At 37.4% G+C, this 17,685-nt stretch overlaps 9 protein-coding genes and 2 non-coding genes across 11 annotated transcripts; 4 read left to right on the forward strand and 7 right to left on the reverse strand.

The window, feature by feature from the left end:
- Window positions 1-891: 891 nt before the first annotated feature.
- RBP95 (RNA-binding ribosome assembly factor RBP95) lies at window positions 892-1,767 on the forward strand (the record flags this gene model as incomplete). Its single annotated transcript, XM_033909067.1, has 1 exon — window positions 892-1,767. One exon carries the CDS (start codon window positions 892-894, stop codon window positions 1,765-1,767), a length of 876 nt encoding a protein of 291 aa, XP_033764958.1.
- Window positions 1,768-2,032: 265 nt separating this feature from the next.
- On the reverse strand, window positions 2,033-4,897 carry CWH43 (Cwh43p; the record flags this gene model as incomplete). Its single annotated transcript, XM_033909068.1, has 1 exon — window positions 2,033-4,897. One exon carries the CDS (start codon window positions 4,895-4,897, stop codon window positions 2,033-2,035), a length of 2,865 nt encoding a protein of 954 aa, XP_033764959.1.
- A 658-nt stretch (window positions 4,898-5,555) lies between these two features.
- On the reverse strand, window positions 5,556-6,197 carry SRD1 (Srd1p; the record flags this gene model as incomplete). Its single annotated transcript, XM_033909069.1, has 1 exon — window positions 5,556-6,197. The coding sequence occupies one exon, from the start codon at window positions 6,195-6,197 to the stop codon at window positions 5,556-5,558; it is 642 nt and encodes a 213-aa protein (XP_033764960.1).
- Window positions 6,198-7,771: 1,574 nt separating this feature from the next.
- Window positions 7,772-7,844, forward strand: SPAR_Ctrna6K. The gene has a single exon. It is a non-coding gene; the product is annotated as a tRNA-Lys (tRNA).
- Window positions 7,845-8,414: 570 nt separating this feature from the next.
- On the reverse strand, window positions 8,415-8,486 carry SPAR_Ctrna7M. Its single transcript has one exon. It is a non-coding gene; the product is annotated as a tRNA-Met (tRNA).
- A 1,530-nt stretch (window positions 8,487-10,016) lies between these two features.
- Window positions 10,017-11,105, forward strand: MAK32 (Mak32p; the record flags this gene model as incomplete). The annotated part of the gene is made up of 1 exon (XM_033909070.1): window positions 10,017-11,105. One exon carries the CDS (start codon window positions 10,017-10,019, stop codon window positions 11,103-11,105), a length of 1,089 nt encoding a protein of 362 aa, XP_033764961.1.
- Window positions 11,106-11,187: 82 nt separating this feature from the next.
- PET18 (Pet18p) lies at window positions 11,188-11,835 on the reverse strand (the record flags this gene model as incomplete). The annotated part of the gene is made up of 1 exon (XM_033909071.1): window positions 11,188-11,835. One exon carries the CDS (start codon window positions 11,833-11,835, stop codon window positions 11,188-11,190), a length of 648 nt encoding a protein of 215 aa, XP_033764962.1.
- A 172-nt stretch (window positions 11,836-12,007) lies between these two features.
- MAK31 (Mak31p) lies at window positions 12,008-12,274 on the reverse strand (the record flags this gene model as incomplete). The annotated part of the gene is made up of 1 exon (XM_033909072.1): window positions 12,008-12,274. One exon carries the CDS (start codon window positions 12,272-12,274, stop codon window positions 12,008-12,010), a length of 267 nt encoding a protein of 88 aa, XP_033764963.1.
- A 71-nt stretch (window positions 12,275-12,345) lies between these two features.
- HTL1 (Htl1p) lies at window positions 12,346-12,729 on the forward strand (the record flags this gene model as incomplete). Its single annotated transcript, XM_033909073.1, has 1 exon — window positions 12,346-12,729. The coding sequence occupies one exon, from the start codon at window positions 12,346-12,348 to the stop codon at window positions 12,727-12,729; it is 384 nt and encodes a 127-aa protein (XP_033764964.1).
- A 553-nt stretch (window positions 12,730-13,282) lies between these two features.
- On the reverse strand, window positions 13,283-14,281 carry HSP30 (Hsp30p; the record flags this gene model as incomplete). Its single annotated transcript, XM_033909074.1, has 1 exon — window positions 13,283-14,281. The coding sequence occupies one exon, from the start codon at window positions 14,279-14,281 to the stop codon at window positions 13,283-13,285; it is 999 nt and encodes a 332-aa protein (XP_033764965.1).
- A 1,451-nt stretch (window positions 14,282-15,732) lies between these two features.
- On the reverse strand, window positions 15,733-17,568 carry SPAR_C00790 (uncharacterized protein; the record flags this gene model as incomplete). The annotated part of the gene is made up of 1 exon (XM_033909075.1): window positions 15,733-17,568. One exon carries the CDS (start codon window positions 17,566-17,568, stop codon window positions 15,733-15,735), a length of 1,836 nt encoding a protein of 611 aa, XP_033764966.1.
- Window positions 17,569-17,685: the final 117 nt, after the last annotated feature.

Genomic DNA, 17,685 nt, shown 5'->3' on the forward strand with positions numbered 1-17,685 from the left:
ACTTTATGTTCTTTCCTTTTATACGTTGTCATTCATTATGCTATTACATTATCAATCCTTGCGTCTCAGCTTCCACTAATTTCATCACTGTTTCTCAATATTTATGTCATCTTCTTACACCGCCTGTGATAATATACTACTATATAGATGATATTAGAATTTCATTTCAACAAATAGACACCGTATTTTTCCAGATTGAGATAACTTTCTTGCTGCCAATCAAAGTAGCATTGACAAATCAACGCGGCTGGAAGGATACCTGAACTGCATACCTTGCATACTGATCAGCGTTTTGTTAATGAAATGTGAAACAAAGTGGCATGACTATTCATAAAGGGTGTGTGCGGCCAATGTTGGTGACTATTGCTCAGTCGTAGTTTAACGCCACAATATTCATTTCCCTTTAAAACAATTGCAGTCTGAAACCTGCTTTCAGCACTAGTGAAAGCATTTCCCCTTTAACAAATTAATTGAAAAACATACTTTTTAGCTCGTAATACCCTCACTACAACAACATGCAACGCTTTGGTTACGGAATACAAAAATACTAACCGACCTCATGGAAAAAAGCAGGCTAAAAAAACGAGATTATTATCATCGAATGATAAAATATCTTTCGATTGAACTATTATCAGTTTGGATAAAGAATATGGTAGGTCTTTCGTGATATATATCACCGAAGATTTACCGGCAATAAAAGACATGTCTAACGCTCTCTTCACATATAACATTTTTACTGGCATCGCCTTTTTTACTGCAGATTATTGGAAAATTTTCAGCCGAGAAAAAGGAATCAAAAGAGATGAGCTGAATTTCAAACATACAAGTGCTATAATATCTACTTCACTTATCCACGAATTACACTAAAAGAAACATTCGCTACACGATTAAATGTCGGAAAATCACATTCCTGCCTGGAAAAGAATTGCCTTGAATAAGCAGACTCTAAAAAGTGAAAACAAATTCAAAGAGCAAAGCCAATCCAATGTATTAGATGATGATCCATTAAATATCACTACACATTTATCCACCGGTAACTTAACAAAGAAAGAAAAAAAGCGAATCATCAATGGTGAGAACAAATCTTCCATCAAGAAAGGGAAGCGTGTGTCGAAACCTGGGACGAAGAAGAAGGAGAAGTTGTCAAAAGAAGAAAAGAACTCAAAGAAGAATAAAATTCTTAAAGATCAACTACGTTACCTAATAGAATTTTTCAGGACAAAATCAGAAAGTAAGTTTCCAACCCCCATCCTAGAATTGGAAAGTGTGAAAGAAAATTATGGCGACTCCCTGACTAATGATGAGTCGGCAGAGTCTGGTGTTGTTGAAGTTTGGAAGTTTTCCAAGCAAAAGCAAAACTGGCTTATTAAACATTTTTTTAATCTGGATGAAATTCCATCAGTATATAATGATCTTTTGCTTTTATATTTCAAGGACTTACAAGGTAGATCAAAAGATGAACTAATATCAAAATGTCAAGAGAAACTGAAACAATGGAATGACTACGTGGAAGATCAAGAGACAAAAATAAAAGCGTTGATTGAAGAGGAAAAACCTAGTGAACCAGTTGACTGTGAAAAGACAGAAGAAGGTAAGAAAGCTGTTGATGCTGTAAAAGAGGAACAAAAAGAGGAACAAAAAGAGGAACAAAAAGAGATACAAATGCCTAATAAAGAGCTTGTTCAAAGAAGCCTAAAATTACTAAAAATTTGGACGAATGATGACTCGGAGCAGATAGAACTAAAGAACTTTTCTGTTAATGTTTGACATAGGGTACAAGATCATTGTTCAAGGGTAGTGTATATTTTATTGTGAATTATTTTCAAAAAATGGTGGGATAAATCATTCTAAAAAGTATAATCTTTTGAAGAATTATAATAAAGTTGTCTAAACAACATATATAAAGATATTACGTAAATTTTCAAAAATCCGTAAGTCAAAAATCAGGTGAATGGATAACTCATGTAACCACACCAAGATTCCCAGTTCAAACAGCGTGATTAAACCGGTTTATAAAACAGCCTTACAGCTTTTATAGGTAATAACGTGGCTCATCGAAAACATGGTAGAAGTGACCCCTCTCACCTTCACCTAAAAACTTATCGGGGAATTTCATGTCTTCCTTTTCTGGCTCACTCATATGGCCATATTCATACATAGAATCCGAGTGTTCTACTAACCCTTGCTCATTCAAAACTTGGAACTTACCAACTTGTAGCTCAGTATCAGTTATTGTTCCTCTTGCAACTCTTGCATATCCTGTCCTTCTCAAGCCCTTATACAAAATATACTCACACCACCTATCATCGTCAGTAGGGTCAATGTCGTGCATTCCGGAAGTTTCACTAACGTACGTATTGTAGTTGCCTTCGCCTGGATCAACAACTAAATAACTTAATAAGATAGCTGGACGGGTTGAATTGCCCATGAGCTTAGCCATGTAGTTGCTTTGCAATCTTCTATCCTCTTCATCCTCTTCTTGCCCACTATGGAAGACAAAGACATCGATAAGAGTGTCATTGTACGTTTGGAGCGTAGCATGAATGGCTGGCGCAAGTTCTCCCACTGGAGAAGGCAATAAATGATGGGTAGAATTTACAATAGGGAATTTAGAAAGAAGAACACAGCCCCACGTATGTTTATTTGGACCTGGTCCGAAATCTGCGTACATATTCAAATCATGAGCTAGTTTACTAGTTAAATCCCTGTTTCCCATGGTAATTCTTTGTGTATCTGTTTCTAGTAGACCTATAACATCCAGTTCCATATCTTCAATTAGATTGATCATTCTGTCTTCAGATGCCCACATATCATTATCGAGACCGAAATGAATAGTCCAAATACCAGCCGTGATTAACTGGGAATCCGGATGATAAGGCTGTGGAATCCCGGTAGGTCTACTGTCGTATACGAACCTAGCTGTTAACGCTAGTAGAGCTACGACAAAAAAAGAAACGTAAATGAAGAATTTTTTGCCCATTGCCACCAATTGAACGTTAAGATTTCTGCAGTTCAAGGCACCGAGAATGATAAATGTGGAGGAAAAGGTAAGAACCGTCTCGATCTTCTCCCTCAGTACCCAACCCATTGGAACGAATGCGTATGCAACGACCCAAACATGGGCTAAGACAAAGATAATATAAACGGAGAATGATAGGACATAAACCCATATGCTTTGAACTTGGCCTAATGCAGAAAAGTACGAAGGAACTAACCAGAGCATAGCAATAGCGTACAGCAAACCGCCAAAAATATATTTGGGCCATTGTGTAATACTCCTAGTAGACAGTACAGCAGTGGATATGAGTAGTAACAAACATGGAACTAATGGCTTGCCCGTAAATTTCACAGAGCTCAAAGAAGCAAATAACATGACCGTACACGTTAAGGCACCCCATGGCCATGACAACGGACCATGTGATTCATTGTAACCTTCCCATGCCCAATAAATAGTGGTAGAAGAATCCGTCAATAGCTGATGAATACCGAATAATAACGAGCCAAAACCAACAGCCAAAAAGAGTTTTGCAGTCAACGGAGCGGATTTTGCTTGAGCATTTTTCTTTCCTTCGAAATTGATTGAATTAACGTAAGGCGACAACATACCGAATAAAACAGTGAAAACGAGACCTGTCTTATTATAGCCACCGTTACGTTCATTTAAGATAACCCAAGTTGGGTTGTTGGTATAGAACCCCATTTTCAAGACCACAGACGTAACAAGGCCTAGCAACCAAGTGAGAGCAAAAGAAACGCTAGTCTCCACATTTGTAATGTATCTCAAATTTTGCACAAATGTAGCAACGGTAATAGAAGTTCCTACAGCTACAGAAATCAACCTCAATTCTGGAGTTTGGACAATGTAGGCACCAATGGCAATAATGCCTCCCAAAAGTACACCATATTGGGTGAAGACCTCAGAGACGAACGGCAGACATAAGAAAATTGGCCCCAAATAACCCAATATTGCAGCTTCATATCCAGAGATTCCCATATACCATAGTGGGAAATGCCAAATGCTACATAATAGAGACGTAACATTCGACCAAAAAAGAAAACCATTGAAAAGATTTGTTGATAAGTAAAAGAAAGAGTCAAACCTGAAATATGAACCAGTCGCATTCGTAACAACAATCTTTTCCTTTTCAACTTTCTTTTCGGCACGTGTTTTTTGCAATTGAGCACTTTTCTTTTCGCCATAACTTGCGGCATTACAGTCCCTAATCTGGAAGAAACTTGTATTACCAGGTTTCTCATCAAAAGCGATTACAATATCTATCTTTTTGAAATCAGCATAAGCAAATGCATCAAACGCAATATCTAAAAGGATCAAGGACCATTCAAAATAAGCATAGATAGAATATGCCCCAGCTCTCTGTTGAACGGAGTGCTGAATGTACCAGTAAATCATTGGGAATAGTGTTCCAAAAAATATTGCAGCAGTCAACCCTTTGTTCTTCGAAGTTAAAGGACTCGAATAGCGGGTAATCATTATATCCCATGGTAACGTTAGAACGATGTATGTGATCATAAATATATCATGAATATCATGGTCATCTGTACTTGTAATATATACCCAACCGCCGCAAGAGACTGTCCGGAGTACACCGACAAGGAAGCATATCTTAGATTGGTTCAGGTAGTAGTGACCTAGTAACAGTAAAAATCTTGGAAAAGCAGTTAAAGCTATTAAGATTTGGAAAATAGAACGTTCCGGATAACGGTCACCGATAGTGGCTGACACACTGGGAAACCACTCATCGGGATAGGTATAATGAGCATTGGTTACAATTTTATGAAAATGTAGTGAATAACCAGTGACCAAGGCAGCAAAGAAGGCGGAGAATGCGCAAATGGTATGAGCTATAGGGATGATCTTTCCATTGACGATCAGCATAACTGGCAGTTACTACCTCTGTATTCTTGGTTACTTATTTCTCGAGAAATTGGACTTTAAAAGGGTGCGATCAGTGTGGAGAGATTATAAGTTACCAAGTCAAAAAGCGAATGAGGACCTATTGTTGCGATTTTTTTGGTTACTACCTCTTACCCGAACTAACTTTACATAATGAAAAGGCGTCAAACGCACATTCAAGGACTCATAAATAAAAACTGCCATTTCTATATATCCTCATGGGCACATTTTGATTGGAAAGTCCAACATTAAAAAGTGCACCTGAACTATAAATTCTCAATTGCGTATCTGAGAAATTGGACACAACTTGTCTTTACAAGACCAGTTAAACTTGTTGAGCATACAGTTCCAATAGAAACCAACTATAGGAAAATAAAGATTGATTTTAATGTTTCTTTATATAATTACATAGTACTTTTATCCAGAAGCTATTGTCTGAAAACAAACTCCCCATTTCATGTAAAAATATTATGAATATTAGTATCTTCTGCAATTTCGGCATTATAAAAAAAAGGAGGAAGAAATAAACTACAACCAAAGTGCCCGCATTAGAAAAGAAAAGGTGAAATGTCTCACTGGAAACGTAAAATATGTGCGTTAAAAGAATTAATTATACCAAGGATTGTTTTGTTCTATTTTTTTATTCACTCCTTGCCTTTTTTTTCTCATTCTCCTTCTTCAGTCTTTTGCCATAGGCGAGTCCACATGGACTACAAAGTTCTCTGTTATGATCGGGACCACTTCGCCATTGGATAGTCCAAGTGTCTTTACAATTAGAACATTCCTTTATCTCACCATTTGGAAGGATTGTTTGTCTCTTTTCTCTTTTAGGGCGGCTCGTAGTCTTTTTACTGTATCTCTTCGTGATACTGGTAGGCCGACTAATTCCTTGTCCACAACTATAATAGTTTTTGAGATTATTTACTTCCTCGCTAGGAGGATACCTTTCCGGATTGCAGGAATTAGTTGTACAATTTTTTGACGGAACCATGTCATGTAGAGAGCTGGTTTTATTTTTAACAATATTTCTTGTAAGATCTCTTAGTTGTTCCGCATTCTCAATTTTTTTTTCAACATCAATAGTCCTTATTTGAGAAAGGGATACTTCAATAAATGAGCAGCTTACGTAAACCTTTCCACGTTCCGTATAGGCTTTCTTCTTATCATTTGGCTTCCAGCCATCAATTTCTTTATTTAGTAATAAAGTTTTCTCTACATCTGACTTTTTCACTACTCTAGTCAAGAACGAACTTCCAGAGTTATCATAATTATTATAGCGCATACTAGCAAAACTAAATACCAGGGTTTTCACCTAAAAACTCTTAGCAAAGCGACAGCAATGAAACAGCAATAAGTCTAGTTTAATCACATACCATCATATAATAGAAGTTTGAATAAGCATCCAAAAAATCGAAGCAGTGCATTTCGAAGTTTTGTGTATCGAGCCTGATAATCCTTATTTAGGGATATACTCTAGTTCACCGTGATACAGATAAACTACATAACATAGTTATTACACCTGCATTATCATATCAGTGGCGTATGTTTGTGTCACACTCGAGGCCCGGCATACCTATACATGATATAACGATTGAACCCTTACCGCTGACACAGGAAAGCCGCGTCCCGAAAATCAGGGTCAAGGGGTAAATAATAAATTCTTGGCGATGAGAGAAGGGGAAGGCTTTGAACAGTAATGAAAAAGGGCTTATCCGTTATTGTTGGAACGAGTGATAATTAATAAACAACATGAATTGCCATGGCAGCAATTTAAATGCTTACATCGTATATATTGGAATGTATTGGAATGAAATTCTAATATCATCTATTTAGTATTATATTATTACATGCGGTGCAAGAGGAGGGCATAAAGATTGAGAAACAGTCATCAAAATTAAAGGAAGCTGAAATGCAAGGATTGATAATGTAATAGATGATGAATGAAACGTATAAAAGGAAAGAAGATAAAATAATAACACTATGTAGAACTATCGATTCCCTTTTGTGGATTCATATATCCTCGAGGAGAACTTCTAGTATATTCTGTATACCTAATACTATAAGCCTTTAGTAACAATGGAATCCCAACAATTATCTAAATATTCACCCAAATCTCACAATCTAAATGCTTACATCGTATATTGATGTACACCTCGTATACGTTTAAGTGTGATTGCACCTATTGCAAAAGGAATGTTAAACGAGAAGCTCAGATAATACTGAAGCTGAGTTAAAGATCTATTAGTTGAACATGATATGGTAGGTACATACATGGGGAATATGAGTCGTCACATCAATGTATACTAACTACCGCAATCACTATTATATTGGTCATAATTAATATGACCAATCGGCGTGTGTTTTTGAGAATTATGTGGGTAATTAGATAATTGTTGGGATTCCATTGTTACTAAAGGCTATAATATTAGGTATACAGAATATACTAGAAGTTCTCCTCGAGGATATAGGAATCCACAAAAGGGAATCGATAGTTCTACATAGTGTTATTATTTTATCTTCTTTCTTTTTATATGTTGTCATTCATTATCCTATTACATTATCAATCCTTGCATTTCAGCTTCCATTAGATTGGATGACTGTTTCTCAATCTTTATGTCATCCTCTTGCACCGCATATTATAATATACTATTAAATAGATGATATTAGAATTTCATTCCAACAGTTTTATATCCCTCTCTTATACAGTATAAGAAGATCCATACTTATTTCTTCATTAATACTATTATTAACCTCTAATTATCAACAGTTCACCTAATTCTTAGTTTTATGTTCAGATTGATACAACAATAATACTAACTTACCACAGTTTAAGTAGAGAAAGGAACAACAATAAGAGCCTTGTTGGCGCAATCGGTAGCGCGTATGACTCTTAATCATAAGGTTAGGGGTTCGAGCCCCCTACAGGGCTATTTATTTTTGCACTTTAAAAATAACATATAATCTTTGTTACATGCCCAGCAAGCACAAGTACGACGTTCATAGCCAAACTGAAGAAAAAGTAGGTCTAATAATTCGAATTATCGAAATTACAAGTGAACATTTCACTCAAATTTATTGCAATGCGCTGAAGTTCTGCATATTTCATCGCGTCAGCTACCCGATATTGAAACGATAATGCTTCAAAATATATAAAAGTTAGCTGGGAATGTCGAGCCTATGGTCCCAATTTTACTCTAAGACCGTTTAAATTTCAGTGCTACTAAAAGACCTCGCACTGAATGCCATTGTTATTACGTATCTTCTTTATATAAATTACTTTAGCAATAAAAGTTTTTTTTGGCGCAGAATAACCTCTTTTACCGCATATCTTCTTTTCTCAGAACCATCTACATGTAGAGCTCACCCAAATTCGGGTGAACGACAAATACTCGAATTCTTAGGGGCGTGTTGAATATGTAGTCGGAAAAATTAATAGTAATCAACAATGTCAGTTCCATAATGGATGAAACCGGTCAGAAAGGTAAAAAAAAAAAATAAGTAGCGCCGCTCGGTTTCGATCCGAGGACATCAGGGTTATGAGCCCTGCGCGCTTCCACTGCGCCACGGCGCTTAACACTGCAATTTCTGTGAAATGGATATTAGATATATGGATGACTTTACCCTACCGACCAGCAGCCGCCTAAGTTACTATTAGTACGAACTGAAAAAATATGTTCAGCCTACTTTAGATACAGATTATTATCGTCGCTCGTAAACTTCGCACCTTTAAATTTGTTGGGAGGGGTGGTCACTAAAGTTAACTCGAGTTTCCGTAGCAACAATCTGAATGTTTACGTCGTATACTAATATACATCTCGTATGCGGTCACGTATAATTATACCCAATTGTAGAATATGAAATATTTTATGTGCGATTCAGACAGTGCTACAGTCGAGTTAAAGACCTATCAATCGAACATTGGGGTGGTAGTTATATATATGAGTATGAGTCGTCAGATTAAACATATTGTAACTACTTGACCTATTATTATATTGGTTATCCTTAAGATGAACCAATCGGCGTGTGTTTTATATACCTCTCCTAGATGGCATAAGAAGATCAACCCTCTGTTCTTAATTAATGCCAAATACTAATTATCAACAAAATTGGATATGATATCTTTTTTAGATTTTTTTACTAGTACTCTGGTTAGTAATCAAAAAAATGGTGTCCGAATATTTTTCACCTTCCAGACTTATGATACATACATATATTTACCAAAGTTACCTGGATTATTTTCTATTAGGCAGTACTCAAAACCGTCGCCGTTTTAGTTTAATACCACTTATTTGCTTGTAAAGCTTCAAGTAAAACAGAATGTTTGGTCGTCTTCCGAAATATTAGGAAAAAAATTACGATCAAAGAAACGTAATAAAGAACTCATAGTATTAATGTGTTCAATTTTAACGGATAATCATCCTGAAACAAAAGGTATTGACCAGAAAATAAAAAGAAGAGCGAAGCTATACTACTCCATCAATCGTAAGGAAATTTTAGTTGAAAAGCACAAACCCGTCAAAAGCATGCCAAAATATCACTCTTGATCCCGCTTTCATCTAAAACTATTACTGAGATGGAAGAGGAACGACGTAACGATAACGATTCTAACATTGGAAAAGCGTCTTGGAGACTAACATGTAGTAATTAACTATACCAGTGCTGAAAAACATAACCTGATGATACACACCACAATTTTCGTGGGTTTAAATTTCTGCTAGTAGATACTCAGAAAGTTCTTTTGAGGAATTATTACAAATAAATGTACACTTGGGCTGTTCACTATGATAAACCTTCTCAGGAGCTTAATGGTGTGATTCCAAATTGATATGTTTGAGATCTTGCCTTGTGCATCTAAATGTGCGAGAGTGTTAAGATTGCTCCAAGGAATTTACTTTTTATATTTAAAATTCCCCGAAACCTTCAGCTGGCCAATAAAAGTCTTCATATGCAGACAATCAACAAGGCAAAGTAATTGCATATTAGACGGGCACGACCAAACAACTTTGGTCCTATCTATAATTGCTTGTTTAGCTATACTTGAAAACGCTTTTCACATTTCCTCCAAGAAGTCTCCTATTTTGAAGAAATAAAACAAATAATAATGATGAATAAAGAGGATTTTACAGACACGAAAAGGTTAGTCATAACTAACGGCATGTTTATTATAGACGACATTGAGCGCAGTAAACACAATATTCATTATAAAAATGTCCCAGGAGGCGGTGGGACTTTTGCCATTTTGGGAGCATGTATAATATCTTCCGGCAATGCCACCTCCAAGGGTTTGAAGTGGATAGTGGACAGAGGCTCTGACTTTCCAAAGGAGGTTGTGAGAGAGATAGAGTCTTGGGGTACAGATGTGCGGTTTCGAGATGACTTTAGTAGATTAACCACGAAGGGGCTTAATTATTACGAGGACGATGATTTGAGAAAGTTCAAGTTTTTGACGCCGAAGAAGCAGATTAACGTTGATGATTGGATTAATACATTCGGGCGGGAAGTGATAGATGGAATGCACGCTTTCCATCTGCTATGTTCCGGGTCTAGATGCTTGGACATGATTAACGATTTGCTACGGGTGAAAAGTGCAAAAAGCACAAAACCAGTCATAATTTGGGAGCCCTTCCCAGATCTTTGCGACTTTGACCATCAAAATGATATTAAACGTGTGATGCAGAGAAAGGATGTTACCGTGATACTCTCTCCAAATGCTGAAGAATCAAGTCGCTTATTCGGTTTGAATAGCAAAGAGCCGACTCGTTTGGAAGAATGCCTCGAATTGGCGCACCGTTTCGACGGCTTCATGGATGAAAATAATATGTGTATTCTAAGATGCGGCGCCCTCGGAAGCATATCAATAAGTGAGAAGCTTGAGAATGGGCGAGCCTATAACCATTTCCCGGCGTACCATTTCAAGACTCAGTCTAAAGTTCTAGACCCCACTGGTGGAGGAAATTCGTTCCTTGGTGGCTTTTCAATTGCTTATGCGCTAACAAGAAGCTTAGCTATTGCTAGTATATGTGGAAACATCGCGGCAGGCGCCATCATCGAACAAATAGGGATACCAAGGTACGATCCTATTGCTAAAACTTGGAATGAAATTACATTCTTGGATAGACTTAGATTTTACCTTTCACAGTTTGGTCTTCAATATAATATAAAGGACATTTACAAAAGTTTAACACAATGATTATATCAAAGCCTGTTCTTTGCTGTATTTTTTGTACATATATATATATATATATATAGAAGTATTTACGTACCACTTAAGATTAAGCGTTGTAACAAGATTCAAAAAACTCAAACTCGAATTGTGAGACCTTTGCAAATATCCTCTCAACCTCTTCAACGGGAAATTTGTCAACTTCAGCCTTCAAAAATTCGCACCAAGTTTGAAAGTGCTCACCATCATGTAAATCAATCCATTTTTGGTACTTCCAGTGCAAACCTGGGGCTCTGGGAGTATCACGAGCCCATCTCCAATAGAGTTCCTCAGCAACCCATAAGCTAGTTACTAAGGATGACCATGTAATTGAGTTGTCTTTTCTCAGTTCATCTAAGAAATTGATATAAGCATCAACTCCAGGAATCGCTTTATTGTCATACTTGGCCCTCTCTTCCTTGGTGAGCGATGGCGCCAATAATTCTAAGCAGTCATGAAAGTATGAGTTTTCATCGTTAGAAAAAAATCCAATTTTTTTGGCTAAGGTAATTAAGGCATGAGTAGTTGGAGCTAACGAAGTCGTCTTACATATTAACCTTAGGCTAGTTTCAAAAAATTGCAGATCTTGTGTTAAATAGATGTACAAACTACGATCCTTTAAGGTGCCTGCACATAGTTCCTTAGCGAATTTATGTTCGGTAGTTTTCCTAACAAGGGCGTCATACTTTTGTATTAGCTTATCAGTGGTGCAACTCATTACTGTTGTTCCTTGCAGATATTGTTAATATTGTTGTTATTTGTGCTAAATGGTTGATAATACAGAAAAGTATTTAAGTTCGGTTCGGTTCTTTATTCACTTATATAGCTTTCGAAGCCAGACCTTTTTAGCCAAGCAATTGTTACTATGGAAACTATTAGAACCATATGCGCTAAACAATATTAGCCATCAATTCAACCTTATTCGTAGTAAGCGCCTGTAGTACAGGCTTATTAATCATTATGGATTGTACTGACCGTCTGGGGACGCTGACTAAACCCATCATTCGACTGCTGGAGCCCATACGTTCCTCAACATGATCTAATAGTATATTCATTTGGGCATCTACCGCAACTAAGCTTCCAATTAAAATACGATCTTCTGCAAGGGAGACTATCAAAGTATTTCCGATAAAATCAGACAGTTTCAAGATGTCCATGGCGCTTCAGTACCCCTGTTAAGTTTATTGGAAGCCTTCTTCACTCTATTAATGATACCATCGCACTTAAAATGGTCAGAAATTCATGCAGTTCGGGAAATATCCTTGAAAACGAAAAAAAATTCCATCACGTAAAATGTACAAAAAAAGCTAAAACAGTGAATTCTATGATCAAGGAAAAGGAATCTGTTATTGAAAGCAGAGTATCAGTATATCCTATGTCGCAGAACAATACAATTGGCCCAATGAATCCTGAAAGAGCTTACAACAATGTAACGCTGAAAAATTTAACTGCATTTCAGTTATTATCTCAAAGAGAAAACATATGCGAGTTATTGAACTTGGTAGAAGGTACAGAAAGACACGATAGTATTATCAATCCTGAAAGACAAAGGACCAGTTTGGAAGAAATGAAGAAAATGCTCGATACTTTGAAAAATGAAAAGAAAAACTAGAAAGGGCGATATTGAACGTTCACATGGCACAAAAAATTGAATAAGAATCTTGCTTTATTGCAAATGAAAAATTTCAGAAGCGCATCAAGTTCACTGAGAGTCGTAATATGGTAGTATTTGGAAGCTTTGATAAGTATTCGATATTCATAACTCCTACCCCACACCATAAAACAAGTTATCACGCGTGTATCGTATGATGCAAAATAGCGTATAACAGGGGAGAATGTAAACCATAATATGACTGTATGCTCTCGATAGTGTGTGCTAAAATAAAGGAGTTCCTGCAACTCGACATAGTTAACCTGGGTTGAGATGGCCTAGAATGGCCAGACCAGTCAAGTGAGGAAGCAGAAAGAACATTTCTACATTTTGGAAGAATACCTTAGATTATTAATTATTGTGTGCGTATGTGTATATAATGTATTTTGTATATTTCATGAAGAAATTAAAATTAGGCTATTAAATATTAAGTTTCATTGGAGGCATTAGAAGAAAGAAATTGATGTTTTGAAATGTATTAAGCAAAGAAAGATTAAAACATTCTCAAGTTGCTCTAAGCAGTATCTTCGACGGCTTGCTCTGTTTCGTGTTCTGGTTCGTGGATTGCAGTCTCCCCAGATGCTCTTGGACTTTCTGGATTAGCTTCTTTTGTCTCAGGAACTGCATCTTCAACATCGTCCGCAGCATGGTGATGAGAGAATCCTCCTGTCAATGATAAATTGGGTAATTTACCGCTACGGCTGACTGCGATTAGCAAGTAACATGGATAAATGGCGAATATACATAAATCCAAAACACCATAAAAGATAGCCTCACCATCTGGTTGAATACGGTTACCACCATCACTTAGACCCCAACAGATAAAGTACAGCCAAACGATTACCATGCTAGTACATAGCATAAGCGCGTTGAATCCTCTGGTCTTTAAATTGAAAAATTGACGTTGGCATATCGCACCTTGTGTAATCAACATGGCAACAGCACCAATGGTGTAATAACCCCACTTGTAGGTGGATTTGATCAATGAACCAACCAATAGTGAAATAACCCAGAATAGAGTACCCACGATTTGAATTAATAGCGAATGTACCATATCTAAAGCAGAAATCTCGTCATTCTCACCAGTGGTACTAGCGGTTAACTCGATTAAAAATAAAAGGCATGGCCAAGACAAGAACCAGGCAATATATTTTGAGTAAAAGATTTGTCTTATACCGGGAACTTCGCCAGTTATGGACTTGCTAACCTTGACATGGTTGAATTCAGCCTGAACACCAGTCCAACCCAAATCAGAAGCATAAGTGAAGAAGGCGAAAAATTCAAAGAAGGTAATCAAAAATGCAGGAGCTAAGGCATATCTAGTCAACCTAGAACCCTTATTTTCCGCAATAAAGAACATCACTGCGTAGCATAACAAAATAAGGGCAAAGACTGAAAACACGGCCCATAACCAATCTGAACCTCTCTTGGTAATATGCATATCCAGCCCATGTGGAGGGTTAAGCCCCAAGGCTTCGTTACGATTTAAAAAGCTTGATAGCGTATCGTTCATTTGATATTTGTTGTTATTTTTTTGTAACTAAAAGATATTAAGTTTTCGAACTTGTTGTTTTGGTTTTGTAAGTTATGAAATAATAATTCTTGAGTTGATATTTGTTGTTGGTGGTATATTGAAGAATGCCAAAGAAAGGACAATAAAAGAGAGCGGTTAAATTTGAAGGTCAAATAATTGATGATACTCAAGACTTATATATGTTTGTCAGGTGTACTGCAACATATGGTTAAGACAAGGGATTGGACATTATACTTCCTAGGATGATGTTGGGTATGAGAGGTTGTAGCCAATGAGGGAGGCGGAAAGTTTTCGATGAGATGCTAGAAAATCTTATCCTTGGTAAAGCAGAAAGGGATAACGAAAATAACGAAGATGAGCTAACAATGTTACTCAAGCGAGCATTTAGTGTGTGGCGGAAGGAATAGGGATAAGAAAACGGGATCGGGATCGGGATATGGGTATGGCTTTGCTTACTTTAGTCATATCAAGTATTCTTACCAAGCACGCTTTCGATGCGTTTTGTTGCCTTCGGAGAGAATCCCCCTACGGCTAGACCCTTAAGAAAATTCTAGAGGATCTGGAAAATGGTCACCAAAATCGCGCAGGGAGACGCAAGGAAAGTGGGCCGATATAGGTCCGATTGTACGCAGCAAGGGCGCTACAGTGGTCTTTCATCCCTTTTGGCATCTTGTACAATTATTCTTGCTTATGCGAATCGGAGATGAGCTGCATAGCGTCCATAATTGATTTCGAGAAGGCACTACAACACGGTAAGAAAGATACATAAATTTCTTAAGGGGGAGGGGAATATAACATTCAATGCACCCACTTCGATCCTCGGCATTCATCACACGGCATGGAAGTTGTTTGAGTTATAATAGCAATATTTTTATTGAGATTTCCTTCCCTAAAGCGACTCACAACGTGATGAATTCGAATTGATAGGACGCCCTCAGTGCAGTTTAAGGGACTTAACGGACAGCTTGCGTAAGAAATAAACGTGAGTTTCCTACCCTTGAAACAAAGATGTGGTTTACTTTGCCCAGTATTTCCATGCCAAATGATCAATTGTAAGATGTGAAGCAGCGCAGGGAGAACACTGACCGGTGAAAATAACATTTATTGGCAATAGTTATACATAGCGGCGGCGTCCAAGGGATTATTAAAAAATAGGTTCTCTCGCTCGAAACGGGAACATTACTTTTCCTGTCAAGTTGACTCACTGGATACAATTACATAAATGGATTGAAACTTACATAAGGATATATAAGAATTCGGGAAAATATCTTGAGTGCAATGGCTATAAAGCGCCTAAAGCGCCTGAAAATCCTGACATACGTTTTCATCAAAAAAGAAGCAAACTTGCGCCTATCATGGTTGGTATGTAAACTACTGGAGTTCGTTTCTCCACTAAACACTCCGATTTGCAAGCCTCATGAGAAAATATCTCATGCGGTACAGCGTTGGTTACTTAAGCTGCTTAAGCTGGATCGATGAGTCATTCTCAAATCAGAAGACTCGGACTGTGAATTGTAAGCACTTTCGCTAGCCTGTTGATGTAGCTCATTTTCGTTTTCATCGATTGGTGCTATCTTATAACTTTGATAAAGAGCCACCATACAAAACAGACTCAACGACCACCAACTGACCCAGGCAACGTCATTCTGCTGAGACCAAGACATAATGTAACCCCAGATCAACGGACCTATGAAACGAGCGGAGGCAGAAATACTAATAGTGGCGCCATTAATGACCGATCTACAACTCAAGGGGCTCGAATTATGAATTAATAACATAATTTGTGGAGACGTTAAGGCACCGCAGAATGTTTTTATTCCCGTGATTATGTATAAGTAGACGACAGTACACCAACTAGGAATCCGTTCGCTTTGTAAAAAAACGACGTAAGGAACCATAATATACATGATAGGATACAACTTGACTAGAGTTCTGAAAATTGTCAAACAATCGAAATTACGATCAACGATGGGAAAAATGAAGATAACCACAAAACAACCAAAGATACCTGTTGTCGACAAAAGAGTACCGGTTTGTTCTGGCTCATAACCTATGCCGCCAGATATTTTCCACGGAAATTTTGAAGCCAGCCTCTTTGGATTTTCTGGATCTACGGCTAAATCATAAGCCAGAAACACAGGCAAAAATTCGTTATACACAATCAAATGTAAAGCCATAATAAAATTCACCGATATAGGGTAAAATACTTTTGTATGGAAAACGTGATGAAATATACTGCTTTCTTTACAACCGTCTGAAGCTGTGTCGATATCGCCATGCATGGCGTCTGTTGGTTCATGCAGAGAATAGGTCCTAATCAGACCTACAGACTGCCTTCTTGTTAAAATAGGATCAATAGACTGTATACTTTCAGTATCATTGTCATTAGTAGTATTTACCAGGGGACTATTCTCATCCTCTTCATTAACTTGCCTTCCATTGTTGTTTACATTCTCATTACGATGAGGAGCGTTTTCCGAATCACCGTGGATGCACTTTTGCCAGGGTCTCCTTTTCGGCTGTATGCCAAATATATTCTTCTTAATAAAATCACCAACTTCTAAACCGTAATCTTTCCTATTTTTAAAAAGAGGATGCGTTTCTTCCAAAAACAGGGTCGCATTTATTAAACCGAACATTAAAAATATGCACACCACCACGTTGGGCAGGGCATACGGATACGACTTAATTATTTTTTTGGCGAAGTGTGGAAACCATGATGGCACTTCATTCATCGTTCCATCTCTAAATACAAGAAATCCACCAATCATAGGCCCAACAACGGCACCAAATTGGAATAATAAAGGCATGGTACTGAAGGCTAAAGCCTGGTGTTTTCTTTCGGTGGCTATTTCACCGATGATGGTTCTAATAACGCCGACGTTACCATTTAGCAATCCCATTAAACTTCTTGCCACCAACGCTTGATAGAAATTGTGTGAAAATCCCAATATCAACAGCGATACAGATGTTCCTATAAGCCCGCAAGTCAATGTTATTTTTCTGCCATGTATTTCAGAGAATCTGCCCCAATGGTACGCAGATATGACTTGACATAAGGCAAATGATGAAGATAAGTAACCTGAATATTTGGACACTTGAGCGTCATTGGGAGCAATGTTGAAATCTCTAACCATGAAATAAACATACGGAAATAATGACGAAAATGCAATTGGTTCGCTGAACCTAACTAAAGACACAACCATCAGTTGGATCCAGGGGAAACCGTCCATTTGTTCCCTAAAACTAAGCTTTTGACGCGCCATATCTTTTTATATTCGTATGTTCACGTGCTTACCCCTTGTAGCTTCTTGGTTAACATTTTCTTTAACTGATCTAAATGCACACTCTGTAGATAAGGACCATTATAGTATTCTCATAAA

The sequence above is a fragment of the Saccharomyces paradoxus genome, chromosome III (genome assembly GCF_002079055.1).
Source record: "Saccharomyces paradoxus chromosome III, complete sequence".
NCBI classification, from domain to species: Eukaryota; Fungi; Ascomycota; class Saccharomycetes; order Saccharomycetales; family Saccharomycetaceae; genus Saccharomyces; species Saccharomyces paradoxus.